At 48.7% G+C, this 19570-nt stretch overlaps 1 protein-coding gene across 3 annotated transcripts in view; it reads right to left on the reverse strand.

The window, feature by feature from the left end:
- Positions 1–1712: 1712 nt before the first annotated feature.
- The window catches only part of KLHL18 (kelch like family member 18), a 52548-nt gene continuing 34690 nt past the window's right edge, over positions 1713–19570 (reverse strand). For 2 of the 3 annotated variants that reach the window (XM_057705362.1, XM_057705364.1), the window contains 7 exons: positions 17125–17323; positions 13995–14155; positions 12617–12753; positions 10810–11047; positions 7513–7617; positions 5663–5774; positions 1713–4948 (listed from right to left, as the gene is read on the reverse strand). In XM_057705362.1, coding sequence (XP_057561345.1) covers positions 4562–4948; positions 5663–5774; positions 7513–7617; positions 10810–11047; positions 12617–12753; positions 13995–14155; positions 17125–17323 — 1339 coding nt within the window. In that variant the 3' untranslated portion in view covers positions 1713–4561. The remainder of the gene's footprint in view (positions 4949–5662; positions 5775–7512; positions 7618–10809; positions 11048–12616; positions 12754–13994; positions 14156–17124; positions 17324–19570) is intronic. The other variant, XM_057705363.1, reaches the window with a different exon arrangement.

Raw genomic sequence — 19570 nt, forward strand, 5'->3', positions numbered from 1 at the left:
ATCTAGTGAGTGAGGCAAGCAAATAGGCCACTGCTGCTGGGATACAGTCAGAGACAAACACGGAGGCGAGGTACCAGGCCGACCAGAGATGCCAGACCACAGTAGCTTTCTATGCCATGCTAGGTAGTTTGGGTTTTTATCCTGCACTGCAAACCTAGAAAAAGAGAATTAAACAGGGAACTGAGCTCCATGAGAAAAAAAAAATTTGTGTATCACTAGAGTTGAAATAGGGAACAGTAAGCCTGGGATAATTTCTGTAAGAACTGTGAGATTGCCTTGCCGTTTGTCCATTAGGTAATGTTACGTTCTTGTGAGCAGCAGTAAAAACCAGCACTGCTGATCTTTGGGGTGGAATGGGCTCTGCTGCTGGTTGGGAAGGCAAAAGGAGTTGAGAACTTCAAAGAACAACAAAGAAATGGAAAGTCAAGTCTAGCTAAAGCTCACTGGTCCACTCTCCACCCATGGGCTCTTTGGTTCTGAGCAAAGGGGTAGAGGTTACATGGAAAGGGCTGTTAGTACTTTAGAGGTATTTGACCTTTCTCCCACAGTACAGAGCCCACAGATAATCTGGTTTCTTCTGTTCCAACACAAAGGTACCTGTTTCCATAATCCAAACATGGTTTCTTCTCTTTCCCTCACTACCCGGTTTGCTTCTCGAAGGCCATCACGGTACTGGGCACCATACTTCCACACTCGGAGCACAGAGACTGGATGCATCAGCTGCTTCCGAAGACGGAGACTCTGCCTTCCACAGGTGAACTGGACTATCAGTGTGGAGACCTGCTCTCAATTCTTCACAATACTACCAGTTAGTTGATGAATTAGGTCACTCAGCCCTTCTGAGACAATTTATGCTAAAATGAACTATGTTATGTACTGCATGGAGGTTACTGAGAGGACCAAGCAGGAATCAACAGCGTTTACGTGTGAAACATGTGCTGGGCGGGTTTATGTGGGAGAGATGTACCCTTCAAAAAACTTTTTTAAAAAGTTGTCATCCAAGAGTATAACCATTACCCCCATTGGATGAGACTGACCATAAACTGACTTTTGGAAAAGTGTGAATGAAGAGTTTCCTGACATCCATCACCACAGTAACCAGGGTGCAGTCTCAGGAAGGCAGATCTGGAATGTGGCTCTATCTCGGGAAGTGGAAACTAAACACAGAACTTCAGTTCTCACACTGGGATGAGCACACGAACCATGGAGGAAATTTGCCTGCACAAGGGCCTGAGCTGCACCACGGCCCTAGGGAATGGTTCTCTGGGGAGGGGTCTATGAGTCAACCTGTCATTTAAAAAATTTTCACTGACAGCACACCTTTTATGTGCACCAAAGTTACGTACCTCTGGCTTGGAGTATAAAAAGGAGTTGGGGGTTTTGGTTCCAGGTGGTCACAGGCCAGTCACATTCCACTGAAGAACTCTTGGAGTTTTACAGTAGTAAGTGAAGAAAAGGGGAAATCCAAGAGAAGTGGTGATCTGGACGGGAGCAAATATGCAACACGCTCATGAAGCCTTTCGCACGTTTTTTCATCAGAACCCATTCTTATAAAATATACACGTCTCTCCAAAGAATACTTTTGCTATACAGCTGGGCTTTTCCCCTTTTTTTCACAGAAATATTTTCACTTTGTCCAATATTTTTTCACTGAATTACAATAAAAATATGGTTTACCTCTAATAAAAAAATAAATCAGGAAAGGGCATAAATATATTAGGAGTGTACTCTTTATTTTTCTTTGGTTTCTTAACACAAAAGACATGCGTTCTATAAATAAAAGGAATTAAGATTTTCTGGGAAACAATAAATTGGGGGGAGGGGGAAATCAGAATTCCTATCTACTCACATCTCTGTGGCCAAAAGGCTGGTCTTCAGCTCCCATCCTGGCTTTGCTCTCAGATGAAACCCAGAAGAGAAGGCTTCTTGTGTTATCTAAGGGGAAATACCCTAGGACAGCAAATGCCACAGTCCTCTGCTCAGCTGGGCTGGACCCCAAGGCTCACTGTCCATAGTATCTGTCCTATACCCTTTTCACAATATCTTTGGGTGATGTCTCTTCTTTTCATGGTTTTACTGGAAAGACTCCAACACCAAAGTCAGACCTGCCACCTGTAAACAGTCATCACTACCAGACTGAGGAACCAATGCGAAGAGTGTGAAAATGTTGGTGTTTGCTCACTTGTGCTCAGGGCCCAGATCAAAGCACTGGCCTCACTTTACTTGGAAATACTGACCCCAGGCGCAGCAGTGTAACTTCTATACCAGAAGGTGGGAGCAGATGTCGGAAGGCCACCACAACAGCAGCAGATCATGGGAAAATGATCTCTCAACCCCAATGGCAAAATCTGGGTCAGCATCCTAAGGACCTGGTGAGGCCCACTCGCTGATTCTTAACATGTTCACAACCCAGGCTTGTCAGTGCTGTTGCAAATTCACAAAAGAAAGGGGCTTACAATAAGAAGATGAGCACTGATAACTCCTCCCTAACAGGAAACACAGACCCCACCCTCCTTCTGAGTCTACCTCTACAGGTAAACTGACAGGGAGTGAGAAATGCCAGAGCTCCACCACGAGCCCAGGCTAAACTACATCGGGTTATTAAGTCTTTTAAAATAAAAACATCATTTTCAAGTGCTTTTAGCAGAGGTCCAGCTCCTAAGTGGCAGATAACAAAGGTACTTCCCTCTGGAAACATGGCGATTGCACACACTGGTAAACCTCACAGTCCCAGGGTAGGAGAGGCGTCTCAGGTGCCACACTGTGCCTTTCCAAACAGGCTTCCAGGACACCCAGGCAGGCAGCCATGGGCAGGAGACCAACCAGGTGGAGATTGGGACCCTGAGACCCAATCTTGCATTGAAAATGTATCCTCTTTTAGTCTCTACTGGAAGAATTTTAGAAAACCAAATTTTGGCAGCAGCAGTTGAAGGACAGCTCCACTGCCCAGTGCACTGATAACAGAAGTGTCCTCCTGTTGGGGTCCCACTGTGCAACATCAAGGTCCCATCCAGGGAGGAGGAAGGAGGAGCATGGAGTCTCTTCAAGAGGTCATTTGCTAAGATCACAGGAAGAAATATAAAACTTGTTCTTTGCAGCAGCAAGAGATTCTCTAGGCTTTTATATTATAAAGCCAGCTTTGCTAGAATGTAAAGGTCCACCTTGCTGGTTGGTCTGCCAAGGGGTGGAAAGGAGGCCAGACCCCTGGAATTGGCAAGTGGATGGAGGAGCAGTGGACTGGCAGGGTAGATAGGGTTACTGGACCAAGCCAGCCTGTGGCTGGTGGAAGGACCAAGTCCGTGGTTAGATTCTAGAGGTACAAATGGTCAATGTGCCTCAGAAGCATCACGATGAGGAAAACTATCCAAGAATGATAGATGGGCAAATGAGAATCTGGCCGGGCCCACTGTTTCCTGCTGGTCAAATAAGGAAGGCATGAAAGTGGGGTGGGGATCTGCATGGGCGCCATGGTGGCAGTGGGAGGTAACCACGGGGCATCCGGAGCCTCCAGGGACATGCTGGGAGCTCCCATCGACAAGAGCGGCAGGAACTTAGCCAGCTCGCTAAGCCTGTGATTAAAAAAGTCCTCTGATAGTGGGTGTGAAGACAAACCCCATGAGCACCTTGCTACAGGACTGGTCGAGAGTGCACTGATTCCGGACACGTGGGGGCTCAGAGGGAACCCTGAGTGCCATGCGAGGCCTTAGGACCCTGGGATCCGAATGTGGGAGCGGATACCACCCTTTCCACGTTGGGTGGTTTTCCATTCAAACACAAATTTGCCTTTAGTGTCTTTTATGTTTTCTTCTTGCAAAAAATGCTCACTTTAAAAAAGTATTTTTCTTTCCAGTTTCTTTCAAGTGTTTCTTTAACTTTCCTTCAGTTTCTTTCAAGTATCTTTTTTTTTCTCTCCCTCTGTTTCTCCTGAACAAGATGAAAAAGACCTCACTGAAATCCCAAAATTAGACACAGGAAAAGCTTCTGTTCTTCCTGCTTACTCAGCAATGCAGACAAAATCCTCAGTGCCCTCAGATGGAAGGAAAGGTGCCTGTGTGCAACGAACACTGCCATGGCTGCAGCCTCGCAGTGAGGACAACCTGGCCTGTGTCCCTCCTCTCCCAGCCACACCCCGCAGTTTCCAACAGGCTTGGCCACTCAAGCCACCCCATCTCAAATTGGCCACAACACGGCTGGCAAGCAGTAGGCAAAGAGTGTCAGATGGAAGACCCTCTGCAGATGGGCAGCCCACAGAGCTGTGGCAGGTGGGAGCTGGGCTTGGATGGAGCCTTTGGACGTGTGGACCAGCAAACAGTCCCGTGTCACTGGCTGCAGGACCCAGAGGGGCTTCTGTCCTATGCTGTGCATCTTGATGACCTAGGCCTGAAGGTCACAAGGGCTGCACAGGGAGGGAGGACTTAAGCACCTGGAAAAACTGTACCTCTGGCGAGCTCACGGATCACCCTGCCTTCTGGTCCACCACCTCTCCCGAGGGGGACTATCCCTGGAAGGGAGTGCCTGTGTTTGTACCAGATCCCTACCCCACCACATCCCACCCTTCGCCTTAGATGGTGAGGAGAGGGATGCAGCCCACACCGACCCCTCCCTCGTGACATGCCATGGGGGCCATAAACGTCCAGCGGTCCGTGTCTGGGTCGTACATCTCCACCGAGCTCAGGTTCGACTGTCCGTCGTATCCCCCCACAGCGTAGAGGCGCCCGCAGCTGGCCACCAGGGAGACCCGACTCCGGCGCGTGAGCATGGGGACTATCAGGCCCCACTGGTCCGCCACAGAACTGTACACCTCCGCGATGCTGAGGAAGCCCGAGCCGTCGTAGCCCCCACACACAAACATCTTGCTTCCCAGGGAGGCGGCTCCGTGCCGGCAGCGCTTGTTGAGCATGCCAGCTGCCGGGTGCCAGGTGGCCGTGTGGTGGTTGTAGTGCTCCACCTGCAGCGGGGAAAGAAGCGCAGGTTTGGGACAGTCAAGGCAAAGCCCGGTCACCGGTGGCCCACCTGGCATCAGGCCCCAGGGGGAGGCCTGAGGACAAGCAGCTCTGCCAGCATGTGCCCTGCCCCTGATGCCCAATTTCCCCAGCTGTGCACCTGCTCGTGGGCTTATAGGGACGGGTGAGAGAGAGATGGCCTAACCTGACCAGTTCTGCTTACACCTGAGGAAACAGATCAAGAAGTTGCCCAGGATGCACTACTATGTAGTGACAGAGCCGGGATGGGAGCGGGGTCTCTTGAGATCCATGCACAGTGTGTTCCCCTACAGCACTGACTGGCTAGTAAGTGGCTCTCGAGATGTTTTTAAAAGAATAAATGCAATTTCAAACAAATTACCCAGAAGAATGCAACTATCTGAAAGTTCACACTCTGTACATGATCGGGCTTACTTTGGGCAGTAATTTCACCAGGTCTCACGCAGTGTTCACCGGGGAACTGAACAAGGCGGGGGTGTGGGTGCTATGGCCAAACTCCTTTGTGCTGGTTCTCATTCTCAGAAGCATTTCAGAGCATGTGGCAGATGGCCTGAGACCTCCAGATGATACTTTACCTAACAATGGCAAGTCTGAGGCTCTTTCCAAAGAATATCCTTTCAAAATAACTCTCAAAGATACCAAGAGTAGGTGCCCTCAGCCCACGAGGAGCCCAGACTCACAGTGTTGAAGATCTGCAAACCGTCATGGCCGCCCGACACGTATATCCTGCCCTCAAAGACTGTAACCCCTGCAGCACTGCGATTCGAGCTCATCGGGGTCACCACTGTCCACCTTAGAGAAAGAGGCAAAATAGAAGGGGAGCCATGAGACTTGGTGTTCCTGTCCTCCCAAGACAGCTCAGAAGGACTCAGGGGGACTATGCTGTGTTCTGTCTCACCCTGGACAATCTCCCCACTTCTCATCGCCACCCCGACCACCTCTGCTAAGGGCTCACTCTGGCTGTCGCCTCTCACTTAAGCTCCAGGCCCATAGCATGTCCCAAGCAAGGCTTCACTGACAGATCTGCTCCTCCAGCACCCTCCCTGGTCTTGATAATGGGACCACCAGCTACCTAGTTGCTAGACTTAAAATTTCAGCATTTTTATGACTTCTCCATCATTCTCAACATTCTTGTGGTCACCACGTCCCTGCTGGTTTGCCTCCTAGTCATTGCTCATTCCCATCCCACTACTGCTGCCCTAGCTCTGGCCTCTCACTGGACCACTGTAACCACCCCCTCACAGGTGGTCCAGCTTTTAGACCATCCCCATTCCAATCCTGTACAGCACATCCTCTAGTGACTCCTGCTTCCTCTAAGGCAGACTCCCAAGTTCCTTAATGTGGTTCTTTACCACTTGGTCCTCATCCACCTTCCAGCTTCACCTCCTGCTGCATGCCACCCACACCTGCTCCTCAGCCATACAGCTCTTTCTTATCTCCAAGACTCTCTTCTTGCTGTCCCCTTGCCTGGGATGCGTGTCTCCCACTATCCACAATGGGTTTCCCCTTAGAAGACATCTTTGCGACCTGACTCTCTGTGACCTGACATCTCTGCAACCTGACTCTCCCCCTAGCTGTGGGGAAGATGAAAGCCCTTCCCACTCTGTGCCCAAGAGCTCCAGACACAGGCCCCCAGGGGAGGATGATCACCATGTGTTGTAGCCCCAACAGACTAGGTGCTACTTAAGGATCTTAGACACCTTGCTCACTGCCTGATACATAATAAGTTGGTTAAGTGAGTGGAATATTGGCTTAAAAGCAGTGTGATGAATCCATCCTACTAATGTGCTTATACTGTTATAGCATAAGCAGATTCAAATACTGAAATGAAACGCAAGCTAACCTTGTCAGTGTTTTCCAAAGAGTGTTCTGCAAAATAAGTCCACCAGATGGTGATAGATGTTAGATAAAATGAAGTTGAAGAGGTTTCTCTGATGCAGAATTTCACAGTCTTTAAAATATTAATATGTATTATGGGAAGAAGAGGCCTCTGGTGGTACAGACATCAACGTTTCCCAAGCTTCTTTGACTATTTGACATGTAACTTTTTTTTTTCCAAATCATACCTTACCCACTTTGGAAAGTGCTGTTCATCTATTCCTCATCCCTTTTCACCTGCATTCCATTAAAAGGTGCTGATTTAATTAAGAGGTACAGAGCATTAATAAATGTTTCCAAGTATCTAAGCAGACTATTTGTTTTTAGAATTTATTTAATCATTCATTCATTTAACCAAAGGTTATTAAATAGCTACTATATGCAAGGTACTACAAGAGCTAAATAGGTGAGATATTCCCTATCCTTGAGAAGCATGATTAAAAGACTGCAGTTCTGATGCCTTAGAGGACTGGGACGGGGAGGGAGGGAATACGGGGATATGTGTATAAAAACAGATGATTGAACTTGGTGTATCCCCCAAAAATAATAAATAAATAAATAAAATGAAAAAAAAAAAAAAAGACTGCAGTTCTGATTTTTTTACGCTCTGTTTAGCAAGCTCCAGTTGCCCCAAGGGAGCAGGAGTCCTTACTTGTCCGTTTCAGGTGAGTAGGTCTCCACAGAGTTGAGAGAAGAGTTGCCATCATAGCCGCCACAGACATAGATCTGCCCATCCAGCACGACCGTGCCCATGGCACTGAAACAGACAGAACTGTCATCCCGATGGGCCTCAGACTTCCTGGGGCAAACTCTCACACTCACTGAGAAGTAACCTAGCCCCCAACTGCCGCTTTCTAGAACAGACCTAAATCCCAGGAATGTGACTAAGCAAAAGTGGAAAATTGAGGCGAAAGGAGCTGCCCTGTGGTTCCTCGTGCCTCCCACCCCACTGCCTGGGGTTCCCTCCTCTCCCTCCTCCTCAGCCCTTGATATGTTCATCTTCCGCTCTGCCATGCGCAGGGTCTGATTTACCTTTAAGGCCCAGGTCAAATTCCTCTCTCTCCTCCTCCAAAAGCCATCCTGGATCCCCTAGCAAGACTTACTCCTTCCCGGCCCCATGCTCCCAGAGCAGCTCCTTTATCACAGCTCCTGTCAGTCAGCCATTCGTTCAGCACATTTTCATCAGGCCCTCAGAAGGCACACCGTCCCACGCACCAGGTTTAGAGAACCGAGCAAGCCATACTCCTGCCCACAGGGGTACCAGGAGTCAACCTGCCACCTCTTAACAAGTGGGGACCTCCTGGAAGACAGGGGTCTCCGTCAGTGTGACCCTGACAGTGCTTAGCGTGGTACTTTGTACATAACAAGCCCCCAGCATACATTTGTTGTTACCTTGATTTCCCTGCTCAATTCACTATAAAGTCTGACAGGCATCTTTTCCTTACATACACGGCCCTGCATGTTCCCTAATTTGTCTCAGTGGGTGAGACAACAGCTTCTGTTTGTTTGGCACCTGCTATACACGTCAGCTGCCCTACACTTGCTATTTTCCACCTTCACCACATCCTGCAGGAAGCGTCACCATCGCCACCGTACAGATAAGGAGCTGAGGCCTGGGGAGGCTGGGCTGTCTTCTCAGGGCTGCCTAGACAGAGGCATGCCTTGGATTTCAATGACACCAACCCGACTCCCACACTGTTCATCATGCCAAGCTCTCCTAATAATCTTCTACACGAAGCCTCAGGAAAAATTAAACATGAATGCCAAGCTGCCCGATTCACTGTTTTCAAACCCAATGCTGGAGAAGATTTAAAATGAATCTGGGTGTCTAACAAGCAGGAAAATAAACTATACCTGGCTTTATAGCCCTCTTTCAAATGTATATAGCAAATCAAAGTGATCCACACGATGTCCCTGAACCAGCCTGAAAGAGGAAAAGGAACTGCCTTCGGAGAGGAATGTGGGAAGGTCACAAACTCTCTAAACACATCACTATCCTTCTAGAAGTGGCCAAAAGTAACAATTTAGGAGTTGAACAAAAATGTGAGAAAGAATTGAGAGGTGCCACAAAACTGTGAGATTAACTATCAATGAAACGGTAAAAGCAGTGTGAAGAGATAAGGGGAAATGCTCATCGGGAGGACTGAACAGGCCATTGGAGGAGGCTCCACACAAGCAGCCTGGAAGACTGGAGAAGGTCAGGGAACGATGGCAGAAGCAGGTTGTCCCCAGCTGGCAGGACAGATGCTGCGTGGTTCGTCAGGGGAGAAGTGACTATGAACATTTTAAGGCAGCATGTAATTTAAAGGGGATGAAATGGAGCTGGGCCAACGCTATTAATAACAGGGCATTAACCAGAGCAAGGGAAAGGCCTACCCAGAGGACTCCTCCCAGACAGCACTCCAAACCCTGTGACATCACAGCCAGCAAGTGGCCCAGAGCACACACACAGTGAAGAACACCTGACTGCCATCAAAGTGAAAAAGGCCCTCTTGGTTGGGGATATGGAGCAGTGAGTCATTCAAGGCCACAGAAAGCTGCACAGCATCCAAGGAGCAAGAAGGTGAAGTACGGAGGCAGAGGTGGGGGGAGGAAGGAACCACGAGAGTGTAGCTTACGGCTTTGGGAGAAGCAGATCCTATATACATATTTTTTCTTCCAAAACAAAGCTACTTTGGCCTTTTGTGAACCTTACAAAGGCAGACTCCTCCCCACTCAAAGCCACACACAAACACTACTGTACGTGGACCATGTGTATCATGGCCGTGACACTTTCATGTGGCAAAAGACTTCCACACTGAAACATGACTCTTCTTCCTCACCACATGCAGTGACGAACATTTTTTTTTTTTTTTTGGCGGTCACATGATCTTACAAGTAGAAAATCCAAATCATGACCAGACAAATTGGTCTGTAAGGCAAATACTCAGACCACAGAAAAGGCCCTTAAAGAGCAACTGGTCCAATGGTTTTCAAACTGCCCCTTTCAAAAAAAAATTTCATTTAACTTTTTCCTCCTAAAGTTGGGCATATGTCAAGGAAGCTCAATACGTAAAAGGGATAAATGCAGAGCTATTCTGGTTAAACGGGTAGGGGGCCTTGGATGGCCGTCCTCTCTTCTGTTAGTCTCAGAAGAGAAACATCAGTGGTTTCAGATGACGGCGCTCTGATCTGGTGTAGCTGCCCTGAGGGTGAGAGAACGGAGGAGCCTGTCCAGTTATACCCTCCCACTCCAAAGCTCCCACTGTCCAACCATGACAACACTCCACACACGGCTGACGTAAGGAAGGATGCCGCCAGTCACTGTAGCACTAAGAAGGCTAAATGGAGGCACTATGTTTACTCAGGAAACATGCGCAGGAGGAGGCAAAGGGCTGGAAGGCGTTAGGAGACGTAAACTCAGTCTGCCTCACAACCAGCTGTGTGCTCATGCCTGGGGGACGTGAGGAGGACTGAAGTAAAGAGCACTGCTGTGGTCCACACTCCCTTGTGTGAAAGCACATGTGGGACAAGAATCCATGTGGGGACAGAAAAGTAAAAGAGGAACACCTTGGATTCCCTTTTGTGACTAACACAATTAAATCCTCCTTATTCTTCAGGTTTCAACTTTAACCTCACCTCTTCCCTGAAACCTTCCAGACGTTCCAGTCCAGTTTCTCTCCCTCCTCGCATCTGCCATAATACAAACCTTCAGTTCTTATCTGGCACTTAAATAACAATACAACTTCCACATATCCCTGTCTCGTCTCCCCAAGTTCCTCAACGGACAAGGCAGAGGTTCTACTTCTAAGCGGATGTGGGCTGGCTCCCAGGAGGCATCAGCAGTGGCTGGCCTGGCTGCAAGGAACCCCCAGCCCGAAGCTTGTGTCCACTCTATTATGTGCCCTGCATGGTGTCCCCCAGATGCCTGGTGTGTATGCTCAGGACGTACAACCGGCTCCCAGAATACCTTCTCTTGCTATTCATGCTCCCCACTCGGGTCCACGTGTCCGTCTCTGGGTTGTAGACCTCCACAGTGCTCAGCCTCAGCTGGCCGTCATACCCCCCGATGGCATAGAGGAGCCCGTTCACCACGGCCACGCCGACGCGGCTGCGGGCTGTGGTCATGGGATGGCACTTCTCCCAGCGATTGGCGATGGGGTCGAACACTTCCACCACATTCAGGGAATCACCTGCATAAAAATTTGCTACTCAAATTAAAACAAATGAGACCGCTCGTTTAGATCACAGTTGTTGGGCAATGATTATACGGAATGTTCAACTTGGTCCTATCAGCTCTTCCCACAGAATTACTCAAGCCAGGAGGGCCCACTAAGAAACTGCAGCCATGATAACCTCAAACAATTCTTTAAGGAAACAGAATCAGACAGGAGGCATTTATTTACTTTCTAGAGAGGGCAGTTTTAAGTTGTGAGGAGGTTCTTCACCTGCTTAAAGGCAAAGGTGAAGGCAAATGGATCCACTATTTCCCTGATATGGGTGGCATGACCACAGAGCAGGGTGTGGCTTCCCTTTTACTTCCTAGTGGGTGGCCCTGCGCAAGCTGCTCTGTATCCCCATCTTCTATTCTCACATATGAAATAATCTCCATGGGAGAGTTCCCATGAGGATTAAATGATACAATATGTAAAACACCTAGCATAGTTCTAGAACATACCAAGTGCTCAGTAAATAGTAGTCACATTAGCAAGGAATGGTAACTCCAAACCTCTGTTTTCATCAGTTTGTTTTTTTTGTTTGTTTGGGGTTTTTTTTTTTTTGGGGGGGGGGTTGTTTGTTTAAGATCAAATAAAATAACCCCCTCCTGTTTTATTCTGCTTTGGGACACTTAGCACCTGCCATGATCTGGCACTTACTAGTTGAGGACTTACATTTTCCAGGTCATATGGTTAACAGGCAGCAGAGGCCATTACCCACCTCCCATTAACTTTCAATTAAAAACAAAACTGCCCAGGACTGCCCACCAGCTGCCCACCTCCCACAAGCCTAGGCTGACTCTGAAAAGGCCTGACCTTCACATCCGAGGTGACAACTCCCTGTGCCACTACACTAAGGATTCAGATGTCTCCAATGCCCTCTCCTAGATCACTACTGCCCGGCAATGGTGCCTTGGGTGGCAGGAGGGGTGGAGACACCATAGAGCTTTCCTGAAAACTTGACTGCATGATACAAGAACTGCCAATAACACATGAACTGCTGGGCGTGTGTGTTTCACTGGAGGTAAGAGGCGAAGAGTAAAAAGTACTGATAGTGCAGACCGTGTGTATCTGGAGAGTCTTCCTTCTTATGATGACACCCTCACAGTCTGAGCCCAGAGAGCCACATGACCAAATGTGATTAGCCTGGTAACAGAATTGGGTCTCTGATTATATTCCATCCAAAGCTGCGTAAATCTCACAGCTGATGTGATATTAGGGAAAGAGTGTGGGCTCAGGAACCGGGACCTGAGTTCTAGTCCTTGCTCAGCCAAAACAACTTGCGTGAACATAGCTAAAGTTCTCTGGGCCTCAATTTCCTCATTGTGAAGGAAGGGGGCCAGGCCTCTGGGATTTCCAAAGGCCTCTTTTTCTCTGATATTCTGCTTCAGTGGTATTAATATCTGACGTGCTCCAACTGTAGAACAATTATATAAAATCAAGAGGGACAAGGGTGGTGACACACAAGGGGGAGGAAGCAGAGGGCCAGGCTAGGTTGTTTGGTGCTTTCCCAACCATGGAGTCCAAGACAGGGCTCTACAAAGGGGAGCTGCAAGATACCTGCTGAGTTGAGGCCCCCCACAGCATAGATGAGCCCAGCGATGGACGTGCAACAGCGAGGCCGAGTCCTGAAAGCCGGCAGGTGGGGCCGGCGCTCTGGCATAAGATGATAGTCCTTTGCTTCGTCTACCAGGTCCCTGGAATAAAGTGCAAGATGCTAGGACAGGAGGTATTCTCTCCACTTGGCCCACATTTGTAGTCTGAGCCTGGCTCCCCCACCCACGACTGCAGGGGAAACATGGGAGAAGCCTTCTGGAAGGTTTGGTCTCAAAGAAGCCAGGTGAGACCAGGGGAAACTATACACAGCCACTGAGACATGCTCAAAAGTGGAGGGGCAAGAGGAGGAGAGCCCACCTCCGCTAGCTGAATAGAAATAAACAGGGTATTTCCTAAAATAGCTGGCCTCGGGGAGGTTCATCAAGCTGCGTGCATCCTGCTGCCACTCAGACCCAGCTCTTCCTTTCCATCCCCATGGCTCACACCCAGCAACTAACCATCTCACCTGGACTGTGGCAGCAGAAGCCAACTGCTCCTGAGAGATCTCCCTGCCTCCAGCCCCACCCCTCCATTCCAGCCTCCACACTGGGGTCCAAGCTGGTTTTCTAAGACCCTTTGATAGCTACGCATTGCTTACAGAACAAAGCTCAGACTCCCCAACAGCACCCTTGAGACTGCTCCTCACAGGGTCTCAGCTACCTCCATCCACACCTCCAACTCCCACATGACACACACACCTTCACAGTGCGAGCACCACGCCACCAACTTCCTCCTGAACCGGCTGTGAGGGTGCTGAGCAATCTGAAGGAAGAGGCGTACTTCCCTTTGCTGCTCTGCTTTCTACAACAATCCTCCGACAGGGCTGCCATCTCCTGAGCTGTTTTGGTGGCTCTGCTGCAACATGCTGTCTTTGATTTACTCTGGGTAACAGTTTTGCATGCTGCTAAACATGCCCCACCCCTGCCCATCACTGTAGCTGGGCAAACCCACCTGAGGCCAGCACACTGACTAATGTTTACCGAAGAGGACGAGGAACCCCAAGAAGTCACCACTAAGTCAGCTGTTGCCGTGGACAGGGTCAGGGCAGGCAGTATAGGCACTGGTAGGCTCATAAACAGCTCAATGGAGGGAGATACTAGAATATCCTCAAATAACTTAGGGGAGGAAGCCCCTTCTGCCTTGATGCTCCCATGTGGCACGTTTCTCTGCCCAAGGTGAGAGATTCGGGCTCTTCCAGGTTCTAGACAGAAGGCAGATCAATCTGGGTGCTATGAATTAAGAATGACCACTCCAAATCCTTCCTCCCCTGAGCTAAGTGGCCAAGTTCTCTTCTCTACCCAGACACTTGGAATCAAACTTTTGCAGGCCCACCTCTGCTCACCTGCATTTGTGGCAGCAACGCACCAGGTCATCCTGCTGCACTCGGTCGGACAGGAACTGGGGCCGGCAGAGGGGCAGGCGGATATTGGACAGCAGCTCAGGCAGGCAGGGTCCCCTCTGCTCCCGGTCATATCTGACCCAGGCCAGCACGGCCTCAAAGACCTGCCACGGCAAAGAAGGGAAGCTCTGGCGGCAACTCCTCCACCCGGAGGCCACACCCCTGTACCCCCAAATCCCAAACCCTCCACTCCCTATACTGGGCCCACCAATCTTTTCTCCTACTTGTCTCCTGAATCCACTGTTTTCTCTCCACGTCCCCAGCTACCCATTCAGCCCACTCTCTTGAAAGGCAAGCCTAGGTTACTGTAACACCTTCCTGGCTTTCATTATGACTTCCTAACAAAAACCTGTCAAAACTTCCTTCCTCCTTTTTAAAAAAAAAAAGATTATTTATTTATTTATTTATTTATTTATTTAATTTTTGGCTGAGTTGGGTCTGTTGCTGCAAGCGGGCTTTCTCTAGTTGTGGTGCACAGGCTTCTCATTGCAGTGTCTTCTCTTGTTGCAGAGCATGGGCTCTAGGTGCACGGGCTTCAGTAATTGTGGCATGTGGGCTCAGTAGTTGTGGCTCGCAGGCTGTAGAGCGCAGGTTCAGTAGTGGCACAAGGGCTCAGTTGCTCCGCAACATGTGGGATCTTCCTGGATCAGGGCTCAAACCCATGTCCCCTGCACTGGCAGGCGGATTCTTAACCACTGTGCCACCAGGGAAGCCCCCTTCTTCCTTTCTGTACTGCAACAAAGTGCTATTGACCTTCCTTCCTGCTGCTCCTGCACCCTCTTCTCTAGCCAGTCTGGCTGTCTCCTTCACCTGGAATGCCCCCATCTCTTCCTTCCCATCTAAACCCATTCCCTTTTCTTTAAGGCCTGGATCCAGATCCGCGTTCTCTAAGGAGGCTTCCCTAATGGCTCTGGTCACAAGGATATCTCCCTCTAAAGCCCCACAGCCCTTGTAGAATGTATCACTGCAACAGACGTGAGCTGCCCTGGGTCATATTAACTAGAAGAAGAGCTAGGGGCAGAACCCTTTGCTCTTGGGATGGGGCTCTTTCCTCTAAATCTCAAGGCCCACACTGCCAAGCTCAGGGTTCACTTTTCTAATGGTCACTAATACGCAGCAGTGAGGACTCTTCTGACATTAAGGAAATGAGATGAATTGGGACTAACATCCCAACGGCTTGCCTCCTGGAGCCTGCGGCTCCTTCTGCTGCGGCACAGCTTCATGATAGGCCAGGACTCATGATCAACTGACCAAATGAGCAGAGGCCTTGCGGCACTGGTGCTCCGGGTACCTGCAGGGCCAGGTCCAATCCCCCGTCCCCGCCATCCAATGCCCTTTACTGCCCAGCCCTCATCACCCTCTGCTCAAGGAAACATTTACTCACTGTCCTCTTAAGACAACTTGCACCACACTTTCGTTGAACAGAAAGGATGTCCTTCACTCCTCTGGCTATTAACACCGTACACTCTCATTTAAGCTTTTCTTGACCGCTCCAAGATGTCTTCTTTGTCCTCAGGGGACCCTATGATCACCCACGTCTCACTTCCTCTTCCATAATTTTAAGTATACTAGCAACTGACCACCGCCTCCAATCCTTCCAGCTCAGCAAACAACTGCACTTAGCCTTGGGCACGGACGACTCCCTCTCAGGTCCCCCTCCAGCCTATTTCCTCACCTTTCCCTCACCCAGCATAGGTTCTGGGAGTCATTTTTCCCATGCTAGTCTCCTATCTCTCTTAATCACACTTACCTGGAAAAAAAATCTGTACCCCGGTGAAGTCCAGCTCTTTATATCCAATTCACCCCCTTCCCTGCACCAGTATATGCAGCTGACAGAAAACACACAACAGGGCTGACCAACTCATGTTAAATTTGTGACTGCAAATCTCATCTGGCCCTGCTTCCTATCCAGCCCTCTCCATTTCCTGAGCTTTGTCCATTTACTCTCCCCATTTCCTAGAGGACTAGTTTATACCTTTTCGTCTGTCCTCAAACATCCAGCATTCCTCCCTCAACCTCACTCTCAGCTGAGAACACAGAAACGAACCAGAAGAGAATGTGAATAAAATCTCCCAGCATCTCCTTTACTACCTATCCTCCCCTTGCACTGGGCGTGTGCTCTCCTTCTCCCTCCTGTGGCCGTGGCGGTGGCCGTGAATGGCCTGAGTTCCTCTTAAATACACACCCTGTGCTCTTCACTGTCTCTCTCACTTACCCTAGGACACCATTCTCCCTTTTCTCCTACATCCACGTCTTCCCTCTCTTCTAGAAACTTCCCATCCAGTCCAACTTACTGTACTTTCTCTCATCTTAAAAAAAACAGGACTTCCTAGGTGGCGCAGTGGTTAGGAATCCGCCTGCCAATGCAGGGGACACGGGTTCAAGCCCTGCCCTGGGAAGATTCCACATGCCACGGAGCAACTAAGCCCATGCGCCACAACTATTGAGCCTGTGCTCTGGAGCCCGTGAGCCACAACTACTGAGCCCATGTGCTGCAACTATTGAAGCCCACACGCCTGGGGCCCGTGCTCCACAGCAAGAGAAGCCACTACAATGAGGAGCCTGCGCACTACAATGAAGAGTAGCCCCCGCTCGCAGCAACTGGAGAAAGTCCGTGTGCAGCAATGAAGACCCAACACAGCCAGCAAATAAATAAAATAAATAAATAAATAAATTTATTAAAAAAAAAAAAACAAAAAAAAACCCTCCTGAACTTCATATCCTCCCAGCAACTGCCCCCATGCTCTACTCCTTTAGAGTAAGACTCTTTCAAAAAGTTACCTATGCTTATTTCCAGTTCACAGAAACAATATTTCTAATAGTAAATTCTGGAAATAACCCGAACATCGAAGAATGAGGGTCACAGGGTTGATAAAAATCAGCTAAATATTATTTAGACACTAAGATGTGTAAAAAGTTTTCATGAAAAATGCATATGGAATGATAAAGCAACCGCCTAATAAACAACAGCTGCACACACATCAGGGTCTACGTTCTGAAAAAAGTAAAATAGAAAACAAAGATCAGAAAGAGTGGCAGCCCCCTTGTCACCTCTGGTCTGTGCTCTACAGACCTGCTCCTCTGATTTCACATTCAGCTCATCCCGAGACACCAGCTCAAGCACGTCTTCCAGGGGCAGTGCCAGGAACTCTTCTGACATGGACACCTCCACGAAGTGCTGGTGGATGAAGCTGTTGGCCGCGTCGTATAGCACAGCGCACATCATTGTCTCAGCAAACTGGCGTACACCCAGGCAGTTTTTGGGGTGAAGTCTTTTGGCATAAGAGAAGATGAAAAGAAAAAATGTAGAGGAAGAGTGTTATCTTTGATCATTCTCAAGTTGGTTCTGGGGAGAGCTACAGGATGGTAAAAAAAAAAACAAGTTTTGCCCTCAGCTTTAGTGGAAACCCCCTGTGTGACATCAGGTGAGTCTCTCTGGGACTCAATTTGTAAAGGTATAAAAATAAGGCAGATTATCCTCAAAGGAACCTGCCTCTTGGGTCTACTACACTGTGTGTCTATGTGGAGTGAGCTCTCTGGGATGTCCTGGGAAGCAGCTCTCAGAAGAAAAGAATGGAGCACGTACTGGAAAACTATTTGCTTTCCTTCAGTGGTTAACAGTCTTGGTTGAATGTCTACCTCTGGTACCGGAAAGGCCCTGAAGTTGTAGAATGAGAGTTTAAACCACGTGGAGAGATGCTTTCTCTAACATCAGGACCCTTACACTTTTTTCCTTTTCTTTCCTTTAAACAAAAAGAGGCTCTACAGGCCTGACTGTTCAGACAACAGTGGCAGCTGTCACTTATTTGGCACCATCAGTGAGTCAAGTACTTTGCTAGGGCTTCTATATAAATTCTCCAGGATCTTTTAAATAACACTCCAAAATAGTAATTGCTCTCATTTTTAGATGGAAAACTGAGGCTCAGAGAAACTAAGAAATGTGCTCATAGTCCCTCTACAAGCAAGTCGTGGTGCTGAGATTGAACTCTGGCCTTCTGTGCACATTCCCACAGCCTCAAGGCAGACCTGCACTCAGCAGGGCCAGGGAAACCCGGCATAAATTCTGGTCCTGCCACCCTGGGCAACTTAGGTGGATTCCTTAGGCTCTTCAAGTGTCAGTAATAACTTCACCTAGGAAAAGGTGAGGACAACAGCTACCCACCTCCTAGGGCTGTGGCCATGAGTAGCAATGTAAGCGATGCACTCAGCATGGTGCCTGGTATGAAGTTAGCTTCTGGTTTAATTTTTATTATGGTTGTTTTTCTTACTACTGTTGCATCTGAGAAAATTCCAAATGAGCCCAACATGGTTCCGAAATCTTGGTGACAACAGCAGACCCTGGGGGATGAGGCTTTTCTTATTTTGATTTTGTGACTGACAGTCTTGTGGTGGGAGACAGTATACATTAGATTAAAATTGCAGAGGTTTACTTTTCTTTGTGAGAATGCTTTCTCTCCACCGCCCCCCACCATTGATTTAAGGGTTACAGTAAGCTATACTTACCAATCAATATTCACCATGACTCTACCCCACCCCCCGCCCCTGCCCAGCAGACTTGTTTCATTCCAGCCTAAACTGGCTCTGTCTGTTGCTTTGGAAACCTAGGCCATTTCCAAAGGGCAAGGAAACATGAGTCTTGAGCACCCCTGGGCAAGCAGCATGGCCAAGGAGGAATATGGGGCTCAGGGTCAGAATGTCAGCTCAGTCATCTGTCAAGTAATGTTAGCCTTTCTCCTGAATGAGACTTGTTAAAAGCTCGTATGGCAGATCAGATATGAGGACAGACCCTCCCTGGGCCTCTACAGCATGTGCTTCACTCATCCCTACTGCTCTGACATCAAGTCAGGAGGAGGGTTCAAATGCCATGGACAGGGAACTGGAGAGCGTCCAAAGACGATCCACATTGCTGACTAGCACACATTTCCATCCTCTCACTCCCAGCTTAGGATTCCCACACCTCACCTTTGGATGTCTTTGACTGGTTTGGCATAACTGAGCGCAAAACACACTTTCCACTGAAGTGGGCTTTCACATCTAAGAGGATGGGATATGGGGAGCCTGTCTGAAAGCCAACTGGTGAGGAAGGCGGAGGGAGAGCTGCCATGTGGGAGAGGGGACCATTCAGGAGAAGGAGGGAGACAAGAAGGACAATAACCCAAAGGGCAGATAGAGACCCACATCTGTCAACAACCACTTCACAACCTCCTTCCTTGCTGACATACTTTGACCATGGTAAGATGTAATGCTTTATCGGAGGCAGGAAGCAGTGACTTGAACTAAATAAATTATTGGCTTGGTTTATTGATGCATTTGGTGTTCTGATTCAGTTCTGAGAGAATAATTTTGGAAAATACACACCTCCAATCCTCACCTAAAAACAAGGAGGTTCATTCATCTGAAGGCTGGAAAAGCAGCCACAGAAAAAAATCACCCCCAACCTCACGGGAAAAAAAAAAAAATCAGCAGGCTGAATATCTAACAGGCAAAGTGGCTTCAGGAACTATTGCTCTAAGAACTCT

The sequence above is a fragment of the Hippopotamus amphibius genome, chromosome 13 (assembly GCF_030028045.1).
Source record: "Hippopotamus amphibius kiboko isolate mHipAmp2 chromosome 13, mHipAmp2.hap2, whole genome shotgun sequence".
In the NCBI taxonomy this organism is placed as follows: Eukaryota; Metazoa; Chordata; class Mammalia; order Artiodactyla; family Hippopotamidae; genus Hippopotamus; species Hippopotamus amphibius.